The sequence below is a fragment of the Protomyctophum bolini genome, assembly GCF_963924005.1.
Source record: "Protomyctophum bolini genome assembly, chromosome: 12".
In the NCBI taxonomy this organism is placed as follows: Eukaryota; Metazoa; Chordata; class Actinopteri; order Myctophiformes; family Myctophidae; genus Protomyctophum; species Protomyctophum bolini.
This window is the reverse complement of record NC_137873.1, coordinates 12626095-12649094: the sequence shown is the minus strand read 5'-3', so window position 1 is coordinate 12649094 and position 23000 is coordinate 12626095. Positions and strand designations below refer to the sequence as shown.

General features: G+C 45.8%; 1 protein-coding gene across 2 annotated transcripts in view; it reads left to right on the top strand.

The window, feature by feature from the left end:
• Window positions 1-23000, top strand: part of piezo2b (piezo-type mechanosensitive ion channel component 2b) — a 124187-nt gene that overhangs the window by 64012 nt on the left and 37175 nt on the right. The window contains exons 14-24 of one of the 2 annotated variants that reach the window (XM_080777958.1): window positions 1196-1316; window positions 2155-2348; window positions 8057-8205; window positions 10316-10489; window positions 14164-14405; window positions 18118-18278; window positions 18760-18936; window positions 19548-19676; window positions 20499-20699; window positions 21131-21335; window positions 22752-22853. In XM_080777958.1, coding sequence (XP_080634084.1) covers window positions 1196-1316; window positions 2155-2348; window positions 8057-8205; window positions 10316-10489; window positions 14164-14405; window positions 18118-18278; window positions 18760-18936; window positions 19548-19676; window positions 20499-20699; window positions 21131-21335; window positions 22752-22853 — 1855 coding nt within the window. Of the gene's footprint in view, window positions 1-1195; window positions 1317-2154; window positions 2349-8056; window positions 8206-10315; window positions 10490-14142; window positions 14406-18117; window positions 18279-18759; window positions 18937-19547; window positions 19677-20498; window positions 20700-21130; window positions 21336-22751; window positions 22854-23000 lie in introns of both variants that reach the window. The other variant, XM_080777957.1, reaches the window with a different exon arrangement.

Sequence of the window (23000 nt, the reverse complement as noted above, 5' to 3'; positions counted from 1 at the left end):
AAAAGCATTAAAACAATAGCAAAAAACACAAAGTAGCATTAAAACAATGGAAAAAAACATAAAACGGAATAAAGGCAGAACCGTGATACATGGAAAAGGACAGAAAACTCGACCAGTGCTTTAAAGCTCATGTCTACAGAGGGTGCCTGTCTAAGGTGTAGTGGGAGTATATTTAGTACTATGACATGACGCAGCTGGAGGATGGAGGCGCTACTGTACAGTATGTCCTCCCGGTGGGGGCTCCTCACTGGTAGCTGAGCCAGTACAGCACTGGTTCTACTGCATGTCCTCCCGGTGGGGGCTCCTTACTGGCAGCTGAGCCAGTACAGCACTGGTTCTACTGCATGTCCTCCCTATGGGAGCTCCTCACTGGCAGCTGAGCCAGCACAGCACTGGTTCTACTGCATGTCCTCCCTATGGGGGCTCCTCACTGGCAGCTGAGCCAGTACAGCACTGGTTCTACTGCATGTCCTCCCTATGGGAGCTCCTCACTGGCAGCTGAGCCAGTACAGCACTGGTTCTACTGCATGCCCTCCCGGTATGGGCTCCTTACTGGCAGCTGAGCCAGTACAGCACTGGTTCTCAACATCCAGTCTCGGGAACAGTGGGCCAAATTGACTCTGAGAGTGTACACTTGGAACCAAATGGACCACTACACTGAGGGTTCATTTGGTTCCATCTGTACACACAGTTGCAGGCCTGTATCCATTTGTAGCGGTATTGATCCCCAGGCTGGACATTGAGAACCAGTACAGCACGGTACAAACAGCAGTGGCAACACAGAAATGTGTTGGTACTGGGATGTTTAATTACCATAACAACTAGGGGAGAGAAAGAAGGAGTAAAACATAGTTGTCAACTCTGAATAATTAATTGAGTGGTCTAGCCCCTACCACTTACCGTACATTATAATTATGCTAATTATAATCGGAGGAAAACTGTGCAACCGAAATGTCAACTAGTAATTTTGTGCAATGTTTTTAGATTATGGGTTTGTCTAAGCATGCATTTACTATCTGCAGATGCTGTGTGTGTGTTGTTGCGCTGAGGATTTATCGTGTGTGTGTGTGTGTGTGTGTGTGTGTGTGTGTGTGTGTGTGTGTGTGTGTGTGTGTGTGTGTGTGTGTGCGTGTGTGTGCGTGTGTGTGTGTGTGTGTGTGTGTGTGTGTGTGTGCGTGTGCGTGTGTGCGTGCAGATCCTGTGTCTGCTGAGTTTCTGGCTGCTGTTAAGGCAGACTTTGATGGAGAGACAAGACAAGTTAAAGGAAGAGGAGACGTCTCTGTCAGATGTCCATGTAGAGGAGAGCAAGAAGAAGGGTAGGGGAGCACACACCACAGCATGCACTGCAGTATATACACGTGGAAATCCAACTGGCTTTGTACATTTTAACCTATACATTATCATACGCCGGGTGTCACGCAAAATGTCTTTAAGACCCACTTTGGGGCTGTGGTCGATTCCGTCATTGTGTTGGACGTCCCAAACTCTTCTCCGTTCTGGCTCCAAAACTGTGGAATGCACTTCCCATTGCAGTCAGAACTGCAGCATCACTCCCAATCTTCTGCCGTAGTCTGAAAACCCACCTTTTCAGACCCTATCATGGCCCATGGCACTTACCCTACCCCCTTAGATACTGTAGCATTTCTGTAGACTTAAAAAAATATTTTGAATGCTTGTTATCCTGCCAGCCCTCGTCACCTTTCTTTTTATGGTTGTGTCCTGCACCAGTACCTAATTTGTAACTTCTTAGAAATGAGGTAGCTCTAAATTTGGACGTGTTTTGTCTTCTAATTTCACTGGCAACCCAGCCTCCCACATTCTTACCCTGACCAATTAAGCATTAACCATGCCAAAGCCCATATCTAACCTAATGCCTAAACACAGTCCATGTTTGTACCTGAACTTGTCTCTGGCTGTTTGCGCAATGCATCATGGTGGTTATGAATGATACTGTCACTTCAGAAACCTCTACCTTTTGTTAATGCCCTGGTTCCCACGTGAGAGATGAACATACTGTTCTGTTGGTGCATATGTGTGTGTGTGTGTGTGTGTGTGTGTGTGTGTGTGTGTGTGTGTGTGTGTGTGTGTGTGTGCGTGTGCGTGTGCGTGTGCGTGTGCTCATGTGCGTGTGTGTGCGTGCGTGCGTGCCTATAGAGGAGGGGGAATCCGATGAGGAGAAGGAACAAGACATCATGGAGGTGCTGGGAGGGATGGTCATGGCTCTGCTGGTCAAGTACTGGGTCTACATCTGCGGAGGCATGTTCTTCTTCGTCAGCTTTGAGGGACGCATCGTCATGTACAAGATCATCTACATGATGATGTTCCTCTTCTGCGTGGCGCTGTACCAGGTACAGTACATGTACAGTACAGTACACACACCAACACAAGCATGTGCTGCACTGTGTGTAACTCATGTGATGATTTAGGCAGATCTGGTTACTGCAGCGCAAAGTATGGCCGCAGAGTCTCGGGAATGAAACCACACTGACATCAAAGTGTGCTCATAAAACAACGTTATATATGATTTTAATGGTTGTAAATGTATGTATTGTAATGTTGTGTTAATCTATTTAATATCCAATAATGTATCCAATTAATAATAATAATAATAACAACAACAAGAAGAAAACCTTGCAGCTCTTCCTTATGGCAGGTGTCTGTTTTTCAGTTTACATAATTATCTTTCGTAATAATATGTTGGATTCACATTAATGTGTATTAGTATTTCTACATATTTAACCACTCAAAACCTCAATGCTAAATTTGACCATTGGCTCTGTGCTTGGTCTGCTCTTTCCCCCACTCTACACGAAATCTCTACAGTTCAATTCATTTAATCATAAAAAAATTAATCTGTTTTTACATGCGGAGACTGCTACTGTCCAGGACAGGCTTTAGACGTACCTCCTGCAGGAGACTGGGCTCAAATCTCAAACCATTTGATTTTAAGAACCCGTGGCGACTGCATGCCCTTGCTGACGTTGACCCCAGGCAGGGTTTGAACCCATCGACCTTCTGCACGAAAGGCGGATGCTATAACTGCTACACTAGGGAACTTAATTCATTTTTTATGTGTTTTGCTCGTTGAGATAGCACTAGAACAAACACACGTAAATGTTAAAACAGGTATGCAAACGGTGGGAGCTCATCGGCCCGGGGGCAGAGACTATGAGTAACAAACTGGTTCTGTCAGGAGCGTGCACCTCATGTGAGCCGGCAACTGCAGGTTGGCATGCAACCACTGCTAATCTGCCCTTGAGCAAGGCACGCACGCACGCACGTACACACACACACACACACACACACACACACACACACACACACACACACACACACACACACACACACACAAATTACGATAGGGCCACAGTACTGCGGGTGAATCTGACCTCTCTGGTGACAGACATAATATAAATACATTTTGTTGCTGTCGGGTGGAAATCTGTCCAACACTATTACTTTTCAGGATTCACATTCACAAACAGCTAAAATAACAGATCTGTTTTTAGCTTGTACTGTAGATCTGCTATTTTGGCTACTTTTGCCTTTACAGAAAAGAAAAATGTGGAGATAAGAGGTTTCTGCCCAATAATGGCAACGAAACAATAGTGTATGTAAATAATCGCATCATACTGTATGTACATATTGTTCAATGTTTGTCAAGAGGATTAAACATAATGAAGCCCAGGGCTTATTTCCATTATGGTTCTGGACAGTGTGCATGAGGTACAGTAGGAGGAAGATGTATGAAAATGTCATTTTGGTGTAAATCGTCTGTTTTTGAAAGTTTTTCATCCAACGAGGTATACTGTATAGGGCTTAAATCAGGGGTCTTCAACACTGGGGCCGGGACCCCTAGGGGGTCCTCAGAGTTACTACAGGCGAGGCTGCCAAATCTTTGTCCAATAGGATAGTAGAATTGTTTTACATTAACCATCCCTACCATCGCTATTCTAAGGAGAACTTTTGCCAAAAACAGCAGATAGGCTATTTTTTGGGAGCAGAGGGAAACGAGCAGACCAGTGAAAGGTCAAGTTTACTAAATATTCACCATATTCACACTGCGACCATTTTGCTATTAAGTTAATTAAATAATGCCACCCCGACGACCCGTGTGACATTTCTTCCCTACCCACAAATATAACATGGGAGCAAAATAGACAGTCTATGAAGCAACACAATGTTATACAAAATGTAGTTGTCATCTCTCTCTCTCTCTCATATAGGCCTAGGGCATCCTTGGGCTGAAAAACTCAGGCTTAGGTGGAACAATGTAGAGTCTCATCTCGTCGGCTGAATATGCAAAGTCCTGTAGTTGCATGTATACACACACACGCACGCACGCACACAGAGCACAGCACAAAAATACATGTGTGCATGCACACACGCACACCCAGGGTCAAAATGCTCTGAGGCGTTGAGGCACAATGTTGTCCGGCTTCCAATTTCGATTTCTCAATGATGCTGACGTTGACATTTTTACAGAGCCCATAAAGTTGGTGTATAACACTCGACTGTTTTATGTCCGCAGTCACCGTAAAACACAATGCTCCTAAATACAAAATGTCCTCTATCCTGCGTATAACACCGTGCAATGTTGTACATTAAAAGGCTGTTAAAATCAAAGAGAACATATAGGTCACGTACTGTAGCACGACATCGTCCTATCCAGCACAGATTTATTTTTACATACAGTAGTGTTACGCGGTGTCGCTAAACTATGAAGACTCTCTAGGGTTTGTTGCACATAAAAGTCAATTTCTTTGATTTTAGGTTCCTCTTCCCAGCCTTGTAGCAGCCATAGTAAAACAACAACAACAAAGACATTTATAGAGAAGAAGCATGTAGCAGCAATACTGTCAAACAATGACCAACGATAATATACAGTAGTGTGCATGTTGTGCTTGGTTCCTTTATCAAAACGTTCAACGTGTGTGACTGTGTGCTGTGTGCGGTGGTGTAAAGTAGCTGTACATTTACTCAAAGTACTGTATTTAAGTACTGTTACTTAAGTACTGTTACTTACTAGGCAAACATTGTGCTTTTACTCCACGGCAATTATTTGAAAACTCGTAGAATTTGATTATTATAACAAAACAGACCCTATGTACTGTACTGTAAACTGTATGTATTTCGGCCAATTCGAAAATAGCTGATCTGCAAGCTCACAATGCATTGCATTGAAAATAGCCGATCCATTACGGGATGATGTGATGGTGTGACTGTATACCTGGCTGGTGGATATCTCTGCTTAGTGCTTACACAACCAGGCAACCAGGATGTACTGACTGCACATTTGTTGTTTGTTTGCGGTCTGTATTGTGTGTGTATTGTGTGTGTGTGTGTGTGTGTGTGTGTGTGTGTGTGTGTGTGTGTGTGTGTGTGTGTGTGTGTGTGTGTGTGTGTGTGTGTGTGTGTGTGTGTGTGTGTGCATGCGTACACACGTGTGTGCGTTTCCAGCAGGACCCAGCTGCTATAGTGGATACAACATGTGTTTCCTATCAGATCCTTTTCTGTCAACATCTAACCTTGCTCTGTGTGTGTGTGTGTGTGTGTGTGTGTGTGTGTGTGCGCGCGCCTGCTGCTCTGCCCAGCAGTTCTTGCTTGATCTGAATAGTCTAAAAAATGATGTATTTTTTCCTTTCTTAACCACTTTTCCTAGGCGTCATGAGGTCAAGGAAAGATGTGAAGGATAAGGCGTTTTTTTTGATAAACTTGTGAAACGGGACATCCCACTACTGTACACCATATTGTGGTGTAAATGCCTTTGTACTTTTCCTCGAGTTACTTACTTAATACTTCTTCCTCCCCTACATTGCAACTGGTGGGTCAGTGATGGTGAGAACAGCTAATCAAAGATGGACCTGCTGCACACCCTCCATACTTGCCATCTGCATTCTTTCCATGTTATTTGATGTAGGCAAAATAAGCCTGGCCAAAACCAGCAGAAATCCCATCCTTCAAAAAGAAAAAGAAAATATACAGTGTGGCAGCCTAGCTTATGGTCTAGTCATACTTCAAATTAAAATGAAATGGGAGTCAAATTGGTGTCTTTCACCCTCCTGCAGTGCACTCAAACATAAATCCTATTGATATGATTAATTGTATTCAAGATAATATTACATGCGTAACTTTTTCAAGTGATATGTTTCACCAATTGGACTAGTTACATCATGACGTCCTATTGCTTTAAGAACCATGCACTTTGTATACTCTTGAAATGTTGACTTGATTTTGCTTTCAGGAGGTGGTCAGAGAGATGTGGTACCTCAATGAGGTGTTAGGTTTTACTCAAGGAGGCATTTAGTTTGCTCCTACATACCTACATACCTTATATCCTCCCATGACCTCCTTCTTAAGGAAAACAAACACTCCCCCATGCACTGCTCTTTGGCCTGTAGTCGGGGGTGGCAGAGAGCAAGTGGGGGGCATGGTCTCACGTTCAAGTCAGAGCCGGCCGGGCTCTGGCAAAGAGTTATATAGCAATGGAGGTGGGAGGCTGAGTACATGAGGGTGGGAGGCTGAGTGCATGAGGGTGGGAGGCTGAGTACATGAGAGTGGGAGGCTGAGTACATGAGGGTGGGAGGCTGAGTGCATGAGGGTGGGAGGCTGAGTGCATGAGGGTGGGAGGCTGAGTGCATGAGGGTGGGAGGCTGAGTGCATGAGGGTGCGCGGCTGAGTGCATGAGGGTGGGAGGCTGAGTGCATGAGGGTGGGAGGCTGAGTGCATGAGGGTGGGAGGCTGAGTACATGAGGGTGGGAGGCTGAGTGCATGAGGGTGGGAGGCTGAGTGCATGAGGGTGGGAGGCTGAGTGCATGAGGGTGGGAGGCTGAGTACATGAGGGTGGGAGGCTGAGTACATGAGGGTGGGAGGCTGAGTACATGAGGGTGGGAGGCTGAGTACATGAGGGTGGGAGGCTGAGTGCATGAGGGTGGGAGGCCGAGTACATGAGAGTGGGAGGCTGAGTGCATGAGGGTGGGAGGCCAAGTACATGAGAGTGGGAGGCTGACTATATATGGTCATGCCTCACATCACGTGACATCACGTGACATCATCAGATCCCTGATGTCATCAATATTAAGCCCATATATGGGAATGCCATGGAGATCCCTGATGTCATTAATATTGGCCAGCAACTCTCCATCTGACCTCAAACCTCCAGGTTTGAGGTCAGCTCCATATAGAGCTGACCTGTTCTGACATTCCATATGTTGATCCTTCCCCATCCATCCTTCCTCTTCGATGTCTCCCTTTTGACTGATATAGACTATCCATTTAAACTCTAGATGGGCCTGCCCCAAAGTTATTAGTTATTAGTGATTGCAGCATTAGCATAATGTTTGAAAAGGCAGTTGGAGCACGGTGCACTGTGACAAATAAATAGTGTGAACGATGCATTATCATGACTGTTAGTAGTTCTGCATCGGTGCATACAGCTTTGTGGGTACTCATAAATAGTTCTTGCAAAGTGTTGGCAAGTAATAGTGTGCAGACTTTATTATTTATTATGTTGATCTTCTGTTTGTCCTGCATGCAAATCATCACCACAGTGGATGTGCATTCTCTACATATCTAATAGTTTCTCTACATTTATGCTGATTTAGGCTGACTTAAAGGCTGAAAAGATATACAGATAGATAGATATACACTATACACACACCGCGTCACTGCATTTGTAGATCTTCTGTTTTAAGAAAAATTGTGAAAATGTGTGCAAATCTTTGAATGTAAAAACGAACATTTTTACTCATATCTGCTTCTGGGGTGGTCCTTGGAACTAAATATTTTGAGATGGGCGTCCGCGGCCAAATACAATACAGTATAATGTTGGGTCCTTCTATCCTTGACATGAAAAATGTTGAGCACCACTGATAAAAGCAACATAAGGTTTTCAAAAAACCTTTGGAAGCTCTGAAGACATTTTCCTAATTGACATAATTCCACCAGCTCCTGTCATGGCCAATGATACTCGTCCTGGCTTCCACAGCTGGGTATGTCCGTCTACTCTGGTACCTTCCTAATCAAAAACACACTTTTCTACCGTGGCCCTCCGCAGGTGCATTACGAGTACTGGCGGAGGATGCTGAAGTACTTCTGGATGTCGGTGGTGATGTACACCATGCTGGTGCTGATCCTGGTCTACACCTTCCAGTTTGAGACGTCACTGCCCTTCTGGTCCAACCTGACGGGCATGAATGAAGAGAAGTGAGTGCAGCTTATCTTAACCTCAGCTTCTAGTGGCGTTTAGTTTGGTCATGTTGTACGGAGGTTTTAACATTTACAATTTATAGGCATTTAGCAGATGCTCTTAATCCAGAGCGATTTACGGTAAGCAAGGTAAACACAAGGTAATGCATCAAATCAATAGAGACAGTGCCTCAACTACTACTGTCTTAGTCCACACCAGTGCTGAATCAATCAATTAATTCATTCATTAATTCATTCTAGATGCTGTTGGGCAGAAACCTCTTACCTCTATATTTTAACTTTTTGTGTTTATTTGTAAATTAATGCCCTTACTGTACATACAGTAATCACACTACAGCGTCACACAAAGGCATCGAAAGTAGCAGATCCACAAGCGACGCGTTTCGAGCATGTAGATATGAGGTTTCTACCCGACGGGGACGATCTCTGGGTCCTCCCTAATGCTTAATAATGTGCCATTTCTGTCCGTCTACAGACACCCTCTGTGTCTCAGAGGTGGACTGTGGATGGATGGTTCCAAAATGTGCTTAACGAAGACACTCATCGGTGGTAATTTCAAACCTTTCTTACTTTCGTTTCTTTTTCATCGATGCAAGAAAAATGGCTTCTGTTTCAGTCTGCTAACTTTCCAGTAAGAAACGTTGCAGACTAGAGATAACATTAGACTTAGTTTATACATAAATCAGGATTTTATTGATATCAAAGCGATGTAAGAGGGAGGGAGTTTTGTACTGTACTGCATGTACGCACGATCCTTTTTACGATTTGTATCAGTTTAAATCTGGTGTTGATAGTCTGGGTCAGGGTAAACTCTTCTATTCATCTTCACATTTCTACGTCTAGGAGTCACTACACCAAGCCAATCTCCTGCTCAAGGATTCTTTTGATTTATCAACAATAATTTCATATAAAAGTGAAACCTGGCCACAGCCTTGGAAATAAGTGAGCGTTGCCTTTTCCCGTCTAGACAGTTTGTAACTCCTCATTTTGCAGATATTTGGGTTTTTACAAGTGTTTTAAAGGTATATTCCAAATTGTTATAGTCCAACATTTTGCAGGCTAAAACAAACAAACCTTTCCATTTCCATTCAGGTATCATTGTTTCTCTCTTCTTAATGTCATCTCATGTCTTCTCACTTTGTCATTCTGTTCTCATGGTATGTAATGTGATTTCTCATGTCACCTCCTCTTATTTCAACTCATCTCATGTCATCTCATTGTATGTCCTCTCATCCCATTGATCTCATCTCATGTCATCTCATTGTATGTCCTCTCATCCCATTGATCTCATCTCATGTTATTGCATCTCTACTAATCTCATTTCATGTCTCCCCTCAACATAATGTCATCTCAATAGTCTATTGTCATTGGTCTTTTTTTCCCTCTCCTCTGTTTGGACAACAATTACACGATTGGACAATGCCCCCCCCCCCCCCCCTCATACAATTGGACAATACGGTGGCATCACAATACTGCATTTTGAGATGGCAACCACACTCGCAATTCCTTGGGATTGCATCTTTCTAGTTCTTATCATCTCTCTGCAATCAGGCTGAAGGAGCAGGGTTTGGAGAGGTTCTCCGTGTCCAAGCTGTTTATTAGTATTATCTTTCCATCAGGCTGAAGGACCTGGGTCTGGAGAGGTTCTCCAGTTCATTATTAGTATTATCTCTCCATCAGGCTGAAGGACCTGGGTCTGGAGAGGTTCTCCAGTTCATTATTAGTATTATCTCTCCATCAGGCTGAAGGACCTGGGTCTGGAGAGGTTCTCCAGTTCATTATTAGTATTATCTCTCCATCAGGCTGAAGGACCTGGGTCTGGAGAGGTTCTCCAGTTCATTATTAGTATTATCTCTCCATCAGGCTGAAGGACCTGGGTCTGGAGAGGTTCTCCAGTTCATTATTAGTATTATCTCTCCATCAGGCTGAAGGACCTGGGTCTGGAGAGGTTCTCCAGTTCATTATTAGTATTATCTCTCCATCAGGCTGAAGGACCTGGGTCTGGAGAGGTTCTCCAGTTCATTATTAGTATTATCTCTCCATCAGGCTGAAGGACCTGGGTCTGGAGAGGTTCTCCAGTTCATTATTAGTATTATCTCTCCATCAGGCTGAAGGACCTGGGTCTGGAGAGGTTCTCCGTGTCCAAGCTGTTCATCCGGATCTTCATCCCCACCTCCTTCCTGCTGGTGTGCATCCTCCACCTGCACTACTTCCACGACCGCTTCCTGCTGCTCACCGACCTCCAGGCGGTGGTCGCCAAGGAGCAGAGCACCATCTACAGGTGAGGGCCTTCTAGTTTAGTTCACTTTCATTTAGTTTAGATGTTTGGTTTTGTTTGGTCCAGTCTGGACCAGCAGTGGTTCTCAAACCTTTTCATTTCAAGGAACTGGCCCATAACTCTGAGTGTACAAATTGAACCAAATGTTGCATTTGTACCCTCTCAGAGTTACAAACCTGTACTGGACTCTGAGGATCCCTATACGCCACTTTGAGAACCATTGGTTTAGAGTTAACCATTTACGAATTCTGTGTTATACATCATCGTGCGACACAGTCGATCCACAAGGTGTGAACTTGTAGATCTGCTATTTTGTCTCTTTGTTTTTAAAGTTTGTGAAAAAGTATACAAATCTTCGCCTATAATGGCATAACCCAAAATAGGGACCGTAACGAGTTAGTTACGTGGCTGTGTGCTGACATGAACAGGTTGTTGGGGGACATGATGACAAATGGAAAAGTGTTGACAACGAGATACTGGGGGCATCTTCAATCGAACAAATCAACATTGATTTGAAGTAGAATGATATACAGCACAGTAGGATTTCATTCAGGACCAGCCATTCTGCACAACATGCATGTCATTATGCCATTCAGGACTTCTTTACATGACACATGTAGACCCCTACCTTCCCAGAGTCAGTCATACATCCATCAAAACGCTTGGTATAATATATAATCCATGTCTGCTTTGTTGTGGTTTGTACTTTGTACCATCACACATCAGTCACCAGAGGTGGGTAATAACAAGTTAAATGTACTCATTTACTTAAGTCACAAATGGTACGTTTAATTTAACATACTGTACCATTCAAGTACTATATATTTGTGATACCGGTAGTACATATTTGGTTGACTACTTCTGTACTGTAGTTCTAGTCATTAATACTTTTACATGGGTACAGTTTTTGGCTATACCCACCTCTGTCAGACACTGCTAATGTTGACATTCTTGTATTTGATGTCCACCTGTCATTTCTTTAAACCTGTTGTCGTGGACACCATCTCCATCCATTCTCTTTTCCTCATGTGCTTACTTGCTTGCCTCTCTTCTGCTCTGCCACCTTTCTCTCCGCCACTCATCGCCATCCCTTCCTTTCGACTCTCACAGCCATGCTAAAGTCAATGGCCGTGTGTATCTGATCATGAATAGGTGGGTAACTGCTCGCATTCTCTAGCATCCATCAAACCAATCCCAACCAACCTCTCTCGAATGTCAGCCTCCTCTGTCCTGATGCTATATGGATCTACAGTACACCCCTATAGCTGACCTGTCCTTGTTATCGCCTGTTGACATTTATAATAGGCTCTGTGCAGTTCCTGGCCGGGTTTCCTGTTCTGGTTCAATTTCCCATAGTTTTTCTTGATTGGCTCGGCAGCAGATTTGAACCAGAAACACATATGAAGGTGTCATGTGTGTTTCCGGTTCAAATCTGCTGCAAAACAAATCAAACAAAGCTATGAGAAACGGGACCGGAACAGGTATTTCACTCTTTTCTCAGTTTCGCCCAGATGGACATGGTTTTGAGGTTAGGTTTAGGCATAGTTTCTGTGAGGTTAAGGTTAGGTTGAGGCATTGTGTTTGTGAGGTTATGGTTAGGGTTAACGATTAGGTTTAGGCATAGTTTTTGGTTTAAAGGTTTAGGGTTTAGGCGCCACCAAAAGGAAGAGGGAGTCACTTCTGGAAACCTAGCTCTGGGACTGCAATTATGCACAGAGCGTATTATATTGCACCCTCAGAATCTCCAGTGATTTCCTCGTCCCCATTGGTCGATGTGATGCAGGTGGTATTCCTTTTGAATCAAATGCAAGTGTTTAAGTTGTATTAGTATGTCCTTTTTGTTTGTGTCCTGTTGCCTGTAGCCTCTACTTGGGTTGTCCACTAGGTCGCTGGATCTCTTACCCTCTCATCCCTAAAAAACCCATATGGTCTCTGATAGTTTACCCATATGTGAAGTCACCTTCTTTCTCCAGCATGTGTGAGACTTCTCAATAATAACCACCTCCCCAAGTCCCCACCCTTACACGCACGCACGCACGCACGCACACACGCACACACACACACACACACACACACACACACACACACACTGCATAAACATCCCCTCCCTCCACAAACTTTCGGAAAATCCTTCTGCATTTTTACTGCTCCCCCACCCTATGTCTCTCTTAGATGTAAGTTAGTTCCAGGTTGTATATTATAGTATGTCTGTGTCTATCTTGCCGTCTTTTTCTTCACTGTTCTTCTTGGCTTCTTGTGTAACTTCATTGCCCTGAGCACTGTGAGCAGCATCAAGCAAAAAATTCCTACTCAGCCGAGCAAGTAAGTCTCACCTCTCCAGACACCAAATGCTTGCCTTGATAATAGTATGCGGCCGGTTCATGCAAGCTAACCCTAACCTCTTAACCTCTATGACCTCTGACCTCACTCCCAGTCCCATTGCCTGAGAAGGAGGCATTTTATGGTTTTACCACTTCAGCCTGATTTACACTTTGTTGTACAGCGCTGTCGCCGCTGTGCGCAAAACAGCGTCTCTCCTCACAGCGTGACACCGGTGTACAACAGAGTAAAGTAAAGCATGTAGGTCTTATGATGACATGTCCAACACGGGAGGCGCCAGGTTGGAAGTGGCTCCTGTACATTGCCATTTAATACTCAATGTAAATTCACAAAGTGGATCATAATTCACTTCTCTTTGGCTTTATTCCCAGTGGACTAACATGGGTCGAGACGGTTACTTTTCTTCACTGTACAGACGCTACAGCACACTTAGATCTACAGTACTCTGAAGTCTCAAACGGACTTCCATTCCAAGTTCCATTACAGCGCTATTATTAAATAACCCATTTAGACCTGAGGCCGATTAAAAAAAGAATTGCTATATTATATCGTTGTCGGGTGGAAACATTGTATGTCCAAGTTCAACACACAATATTATTATTATATTAAAGAACGCGTGTGTGTTGGGTGCTTGTAGATTTTCACTACTTTTCCGTGACACTCAAATAAGCTTGTTTCTACCGGTCACATTATATATACTGTAGTAACAACTAAAACGACACAGACGTTTTCCCGAATTGAAAGGTATAACAAATGTCTAGGCTTTCCAGGTGTAAATGGGTTGAATGTACAATTATTGTCTAAGTTAGTTGAGGTCGGGACAGGACTTGGACCCAGGCTAATGCACTGGAGTAATTAAGGCCATTGTGAAGTCAACTCTGACCATGTGTTCTTTGGGGGAGAATGTTAAAGGAATGTGCATTGCTTACTGATCACAGTGCCTGATATACAGTGGTGTGTGTGTGTGTGTGTGTGTGTGTGTGTGTGTGTGTGTGTGTGTGTGTGTGTGTGTGTGTGTGTGTGTGTGTGTGTGTGTGTGTGTGTGTGTGTGTGTGCGTGCGCGTGCGCGTGCATGTGCGCGTGCTCTTGTACACACACATACTGTACTGACACACAAACACACACACATCTGTGGATTTGACAGACAGAAAGCACATTCATTTTGGAACCACAACAATGGTTGCTATGGCTGCTGTGCCTGATGCACGCATGTGTCGCCAACACGTCCTTCAAGGACGGTGTCATTGAGTATGTATGTATGTATGAAAGGCCTTAACACTTCCCCCCTCCCCCCCCCCGCCCTGCCCTGTGGTCAGGCTGGCGCACCCGGACGGCAGCCTGGCGGACCTCACCATGCTCAGTGCCTGCTCCGTGGACGCAGCGCTGCCCCCCACGCAGGAGGAGGAGGAGCACCAGGCCCTGGTGGTGGTGACGATGGACGACACCGTGACGGACAAGGTGAAGCCCCACAAGAAGAGCCTGTCGTCGTCCGACCACCGCCAGTCCAGTGCTGAGGACAGCCGCCACTACAGCGCCAAGACAGAGCCCACAGAGCCCAGCACCACCGAGCACAGTTCAGGTACATGAGGAATGAATGGTGCATTTATATACGTATACACGGTAGAGCCTTTATCCAAGGCGCTTTACAATGATTGTGCGTTACATTCACCCATGACTGATGTCTGGATAAGGAGCTGGGCTGACTCTTGGGTGAGGAAGGGTCTAATTCGGCGAATGTTATAAAGTGTAAACCTACAGGATATACAGTAGTGACCGCTGTAATGTGTGCTTTGAATGAGAGCTGACTGTCCAGGACAACACCAAGGTTCATGCAAACCTTTTCAACCTGGTTGGTCCGGTCGGTTATGTAGGAGGAGAACCACTTTAGTGCCATCCCGGCAATGCCTAGATCAGCTAGGCCCAGGTTGTCTATAGGTGTCTAATCTGTCTATAGGAGCAGCATACTACACAGCGTCACACAAAAGCATAGAGTTTGATTCCAGGGCCAGAACGTGTCACCGCCCTGATCCCACTTGTGTTTCCTGTGACTCTACACCAAACAACCCCCCCCCCCCCCCCACCCCCCCCTCCCAAAAAAATAAAACGTGTAGAATCAGAGATTTCTCTGTCTTGTCCGAGCACATCTGTCCACCAGCACTGCCTGGTTTGAACGCTGTTTGATGGGTTGCTCCTGTGTTTTCACAGCTGCATGATTCCACAGTGTGCAATAGTGCACTTTGAGTCACAGATGCACTGGCTGTGCAGAGCTTTCCATCTTCTGTTGGCTCCACCGAGGCGAGGCTGCTCACAGTCATAATGTGGCGGTTCCCAAACGTTTTAGCTCATGACCCAAAAGAGAAATCACACGTTTGCGCAGGATCCAAACTAGTGAACATAGCAGATCTACAAGCTCACAACACATTTTCTAATTTAGGGAATTTCTTTGATTATTTCTATTTTATTAATGAAATTATATTAAAACAAAAAATGTTTTTAACTCATGAAAATGTGTGCATTTTTGTGGAAATCTTTAGAAAATCTTTTATAATAATAATAATAAATAATGGTAAAATGGAGGAAAATTTATCCACGGCCCACAATAGTCATAAAAATAATGTCATATTGTACTATTTGGCTGATAGAGCCCAACCGATCCTAGCCCACCGGTTACCCATGTTTTCACTGAGATTTAAATTTTTCAAATTGCAAAATCAATTCCGATCAATTTGGAAAATTGTTGTCTGTTGTTGAAGTTGAAGTTTTTTAAACTGTAGAAAGTGGGTTAAAATTGGTTTGGGACTGCACATCTGCCAATAATATGAAATGATGGCAAGACTGATATTTCGGTGGAGTTCTATCGGTTGGTTTCAGATGCATGTGTTCCCAGAGGAGTTCACTCTGTGGTTTTGAGGAATGTGCCTAAGAGGAGGATCTGCCATCAACACTTTGAACGACCCAACCCATGACTCATCATGACCGATCGCAAGCTGTGTTGTTAAATCCTACGCAGTGGTGATGTCTTTTTTTTCACGTCTAACTCCACTCGTCTCCCCGCTTTGGTTGATTTGACATGGAGATTGGGTCAAACGGCGGCTTTCACCCATTATGTCTCCTAAATGTTTATGGTCGGCCCGAGGCGGTGTCATTGCAGTATTTACACAGACGTTTGGTGCTGGTCTTAAATCAAGATGTGGTGTGTGTATACACCGAAAATAAAATAGGTGATAAAACACAGCCGAGTATGATAAGCTGTGAGCTATGGTTTTCTTTCTCTCTCTACCCAAAGTTCCAAATCCTTATCCAAATAATGATGTCACGCCAACATCTGAAAATGCTTGCAAACCACTTAGTAGGAGCCGATCTACATGTATAGTATGTGCCATGTCTAATGTCCCTGTCAGTGTGCTTTGTCACCCTCAAGTCTATACACAGACATGGAGCAGAGGAGAGGATAAGAACCTGGCCCAGAGAGGACCAGTGGAGAGGAGAGGATAAGAACCTGGCCCAGAGAGGACCATGGGGGTAGAGAGGAGAGGATAAGAACCTGGCTCAGAGAGGACCATGGGGGTAGAGAGGAGAGGATAAGAACCTGGCCCAGAGAGGACCAGTGGTAGAGAGGAGAGGATAAGAACCTGGCTTAGAGAGGACCAGTGGTAGAGAGGAGAGGATAAGAACCTGGCTCAGAGAGGACCAATAGAGAGGAGAGGATAAGAACCTGGCCCAGAGAGGACCAGTAGAGAGGAGAGGATAAGAACCTGGCTCAGAGAGGACCATGGGGGTAGAGAGGAGAGGATAAGAACCTGGCCCAGAGAGGACCAGTAGAGAGGAGAGGATAAGAACCTGGCTCAGAGAGGACCATGGGGGTAGAGAGGAGAGGATAAGAACCTGACCCAGAGAGGACCAGTAGAGAGGAGAGGATAAGAACCTGGCCCAGAGAGGACCAGTATAGAGAGGAGAGGATAAGAACCTGGCCCAGAGAGGACCAGTAGAGAGGAGAGGATAAGAACCTGGCTCAGAGAGGACCAGTAGAGAGGAGAGGATAAGAACCTGGCCCAGAGAGGACCAGTAGAGAGGAGAGGATAAGAACCTGGCCCAGAGAGGACCATGGGGGTAGAGAGGAGAGGATAAGAACCTGACCCAGAGAGGACCAGTAGAGAGGAGAGGATAAGAACCTGGCCCAGAGAGGACCAGTAGTAGAGAGGAGAGGATAAGAACCTGGCCCAGAGAGGACCAGTAGAGAGGAGAGGATAAGAACCTGGCCCAGAGAGGACCAGTGGTAGAGAGGAGAGGATAAGAACCTGGCCCAGAGAGGACCAGTGGTAGAGAGGAGAGGATAAGAACCTGGCCCAGAGAGGACCAGTGGTAGAGAGGAGAGGATAAGAACCTGGCCCAGAGAGGACCAGTGGTAGAGAGGAAAGGATAAGAACCTGGCCCAGAGAGGACCAGTGGTAGAGAGGAGAGGATAAGAACCTGGCCCAGAGAGGACCAGTGGTAGAGAGGAGAGGATAAGAACCTGGCCCAGAGAGGACCAGTGGTAGAGAGGAGAGGATAAGAACCTGGCCCAGAGAGGACCAGTGGTAGAGAGGAGAGGATAAGAACCTGGCCCAGAGAGGACCAGTGGTAGAGAGGAGAGGATAAGAACCTGGCCCAGAGAGGACCAGTAGTAGAGAGGAGAGGATAAGAACCTGGCCCAGAGAGGACCAGTAGAGAGGAGAGGATAAGAACCTGGCTCAGAGAGGACCATGGGGGTAGAGAGGAGAGGATAAGAACCTGGCCCAGAGAGGACCAGTAGAGAGGAGAGGATAAGAACCTGGCCCAGAGAGGACCAGTAGAGAGGAGAGGATAAGAACCTGGCCCAGAGAGGACCAGTGGTAGTTAATTTGTACGACGTTTTTAGTTTTTGTTGCTGATTCAATTTATTTCACCAAAACTTATAAGAAACTTATTCAACTTATACGTTTTGGACATTTCCTCATTTTCTTTTTTTTTTACATAACATTGGCTGTTCCAAGCCAGTCAGTGTAAAGAGGTGCTCTCAATCAACCACCGCAAGCACACAAAGTCATTGCACACTGCTTTAACCGATTAATAGGAAATCTGTGTCATTTGAGATTTTAGCGTTGGCTATTCAAAAATAGCAGACATACAAGCTTGCAGTGTGGCACGGCAAGCTAGTACATCTGTACAAACTACAGTTTTAGAAGGTATTTGGAGAAACGGCGTCAGGTTTTAACTTTTATGGGGTTTAATAGATGTATGGTACTGTAGAAACAGCGTTGTAATGTCTTCAGATCTGAAGAACAAATGGCACCTGGTGGTGGACCGTCTGACGGTGCTGTTCCTCAAGTTCCTGGAGATCTTCCACAAGCTGCAGCTGTTCATCTGGTGGCTCCTGGAGATCCACATCATCAAGATCGTCTCCTGCTACATCCTTCTGGTCACCGTGAAAGAGGTACGTAATGTAACGTAACGTACACCCGAGAGTGTTTTATTGAGAACGTAGAAATGCACCTGCCAACAGGCAGGGTCGGTTATCTCAATCAACATCATTTTTCGATCGCGGTCGAGATCATGGATTTCACAATGCCACGCCAGACTTCCCGGTCCTTCATTGCCACCCCCAGTTCCTGCTTAGTGATGCTTAGCGATGACATCAGGGACTGACAGTTTTCTACCTCTGGTCTGCTTTGAAGGGCCTGTACTGGCCATAATGGCCAGTACAGAATTCATTCCATATGTTGATCCGACCCCCACATGCCAAAGCGCCAGCGCTCACCCAGCAGTCTGCTGTCACCCAGGCGGATATGTTGATCTGACCCCCCATTCCAAAGCGCCAGCCCTCGCCCAGCAGTCTGCTGTCACGTGACCTCGCCCTTTAGGGCGATTTTGCTTCTCGCCCTCGGGCGTCTTACTGGTTATTATTATTACTGTAGGTGTCTCTGTTCAACTATGTGTTCGTGGCGTGCTGGGCCTTCGCGCTGCCCTACTGCCAGCTGCGTCCACTGGCCTCCAGCATCTGCACCGTGTGGACGTGTGTGATCATCATCTGCAAGATGCTGTACCAGCTGGAGTCCATAGACCCGCCCTCCTACTCCAAGACCTGCAATATGGTGAGTAATATCACCGTGACCGCCACGCACGCACGCACGCACGCACGCACGCACGCACGCACGCACGCACGCACGCACACACACACACACACACACACACACACACACACACACACACACACACACACAAACACACACATCCACACGATAAATCATGGCTGGGTTAAGTACTGCAGTATTTTAACATGATCTTTTAGGTTTTGGTTGGAAGTAGCCTAGTGTACCACATGCAACTTTACTGGAGTGTTTCCGATTTTCAGTACTTTTCCTTCTACACCACTACATCCCAGAGGAAAGTATTGCACTTTTACACCACTACGATTATTTAAATTTTTTAGTTACTAATTATCTTTGTGATTTTGTGATTTTTATGAATATTACAAAACAAAGCAGGCCTAAGAAAAACCTACTTCTAAATGGCCAGTTTTATACACAAACTGACTACACGTTTGCATAAAGTTGTTATTGGTACAAGTGGTACAATATTTTTTGGAAAAAAAGAGAACATTGACATAAATATTAGTAGCATTATTTTCTCTTCATTGTGGATGTGGGCATACAAGACCGTAAAGATAATTCTATGGAAACTTGACGTTCCTTTGTCTCACCAGCCAGATGACTACTCACCGGAGCAGGTGGCGGAGATGAACAGCTCTATGTTGTACAGGAAACCTGTGGACCCAGCCAACTGGGTGGGCCTCAGGAAGCTGGTCCAGGAGACCCTCTTGGAGCACCTCAGGGTACGTGGCATGACCAGGGTGTCTTGTAGATTTGGTGATTTTCAGTGCGAGACACGACGCGCAACTCAAGTTGAAGAAACTACTTTGGTGGTTGGTGTTCAGGACTGGAAAACACTGAACTGAACTGTCTGTATTCATACTGAAAGTCTAGATCAAGCAGGCTTCTGCCCTTCTGCTCCACGGGAGGTTTCTGTCCTCCCTGAGCCCGCCTTAGGACACCTGCGTTACCGTTTGACAGGCAAACTCCCCATTCACACTGTATTGTACATCTCATGTCATGTCTCAAGTTTAAAGATGGAGTGCCGTGATTTCTTTCCACCCTAAAACATGATCAGGTATTATTATTATTATATAAGGAAGAATACTGTTTTCAAAAAAGTGTACAGTATTTGTTAAAATGTTGCTTTTATGTGGACACTAGTATGCCTGGTTTGCCTAGTGGGTGGTAATGGGTGGTGATCCACCTGAACTGAAGCCGCATCCACAGCTGTTGTTGTATGATAAAGGGGGAGGGGTTAGGGGAGGGGATGATATTGTGATATCAACATATCACCGTTTTTTTCATTGCCACGTTTGACTGTCAAGGTTTCAGCCTCCAAGAAGAAACCCTAAATAGAATACAAAGGGAAGACATCATTGCACATAACAACCACACCAAGGGATCTAATGAAGTAATGTGTGTGTGTGTGTGTGTGTGTGTGTGTGTGTGTGTGTGTGTGTGTGTGTGTGTGTGTGTGTGTGTGTGCGTGCGTGTGTGCGTGTGGGCGTGCTCGTGCGTGCGCCTGCATGTGCACACGTGTGTGCGTGCGTCCGTGCGTTTAGAACAACCTGTTGATGCTGGCCATCCTGGCGTTCGAGGTGACCATCTACAGACACCAAGAGTTCTACAGACTGAGGAACAAGCTGTGTCCTCCTGCCGCCAAGATCATCTTCCACGGCATCACTCGGCAGCACCTAGACAACGGCATCGTCAACTTTGTCAAATACTTCATCAACTATTTCTTCTACAAGTTTGGACTGGAGGTTGGGTGTACCCCTCGATGCACAGTACAGTACTACACACATTACACATGACAGCAAAACCAGTGTACGCATTGACTCTTAACCACCGGCTATTTAAAAAGAATCGTGAAAATATGTGAAAATCTTTGAATATATATTCTTTCACAGAAAACTTTAAAAATTTTGGGGGGGGTTCCTGGAGCAACATATTTTCAGATGGGGGTCGGCGGCTAAATACAGATCCTTGAATTTGAGAACCACTGACATAGAAACATAGATTTTCCAGAAAACCGTCATGATTTAGAAGACATTTGTAGAATCTGGTGTCAGGTCTCAGTGGGTAAAATTGACTCCAGATGTTCGTGTTCATCTGTCGATGGCGACAATAAAATGAAACCAGATTTCTCCCATTCTGTCCTCTTCCCGTCTCCGTGCCATGCCCGTGAGGACAGACGTGCCTGCTGCTGGTGGTGAACGTGATCGGCCAGCGGATGGACTTCTACGCCATGCTGCACGCCTTCGCTCTGATCCTGGTGATGTACCGTCGACGGAGGAAGGCCATCGCAGAGATCTGGCCCAAGTACTGCTGCTTCCTGGCCTGCATGCTGACCTTCCAGTACTCGCTGTGCATCGGGATCCCGCCTGCAGCCTGTAAAGGTACCGGACCCCCACATTCATCCCTTCTCCTGACCCCCCTGTAAAGGTACCGGACCCCCACATTCATCCCTTCTCCTGACCCCCCTGTAAAGGTACCGGACCCCCACATTCATCCCTTCTCCTGACCCCCCTGTAAAGGTACCGGACCCCCACATTCATCCCTTCTCCTGACCCCCCTGTAAAGGTACCGGACCCCCACATTCATCCCTTCTCCTGACCCCCCTGTAAAGGTACCGGACCCCCACATTCATCCCTTCTCCTGACCCCCCTGTAAAGGTACCGGACCCCCACATTCATCTCTTCTCCTGACCCCCCTGTAAAGGTACCGGACCCCCACATTCATCCCTTCTCCTGACCCCCCTGTAAAGGTACCGGACCCCCACATTCATCCCTTCTCCTGACCCCCCTGTAAAGGTACCGGACCCCCACATTCATCCCTTCTCCTGACCCCCCCTGTAAAGGTACCGGACCCCCACATTCATCCCTTCTCCTGACCCCCCCCTGTAAAGGTACCGGACCCCCACATTCATCCCTTCTCCTGACCCCCCTGTAAAGGTACCGGACCCCCACATTCATCCCTTCTCCTGACCCCCCTGTAAAGGTACTGAACCCCCACATTCATCCCTTCTCCTGACCCCCCTGTAAAGGTACCGGACCCCCACATTCATCCCTTCTCCTGACCCCCCCGTAAAGGTACCGGACCCCCACATTCATCCCTTCTCCTGACCCCCCTGTAAAGGTACCGGACCCCCACATTCATCCCTTCTCCTGACCCCCCTGTAAAGGTACCGGACCCCCACATTCATCCCTTCTCCTGACCCCCCTTGTATGGTCAGTAGATCTGCAGCCTGTAAAGGTACCGGACCCCCACATTCATCCCTTCTCCTGACCCCCCTGTAAAGGTACCGGACCCCCACATTCATCCCTTCTCCTGACCCCCCTTGTATGGTCAGTAGATCTGCAGCCTGTAAAGGTACCGGACCCCCACATTCATCCCTTCTCCTGACCCCCCTTGTGTGGTCAGTGGATCTTGCTAAACATACATTAACCACTTAAGGTCTATATATATTTCAGGCTTTTCGGCTATTTGAAATATTGCCGATCAGCAAACTCACAACGGAGTATTTCTACGTTGTGGCATTTATACTTTTTTTCAAGTGACTTTTCCACCACTGTATATCGTACAGACATGACCTGTTCACACTTCACTTCACTTTTCCTGATCTTTCCTGATCTGAAAAGCATTGAGACCCCGTCTTGAACTGAGAACTTGAAGCCTGCTTTATACTTTATACAACAAGTCGCGCTGTGACACGTTATGAGCTTGTAAATCATGGTTTTAGGGATGGTGTGTGGAACATTAACTGGAATATAATGTGTATGAAATCCTGGTTGTCGTGTGATTCTTCTATCTAGATTATCCCTGGAGGTTTGCCAACTCCAATACGGACTCTAAAGTGGTGAAGTGGCTTTACGTTCCAGACTTCCACACCGAGCCCAACCCACTGTTCCTCGTCTGTATGTATCACTTTATTCTCTGTTGTCCTACTTGGAATAAATGAGCACTCTTTTACTCTTAATTTTGTTACTCTCGAGTCTCTTAACTGGCTAAACCTATAACTATATGCTATATACAGTATCTGTAAATAGTATCCCTTTTGCTTT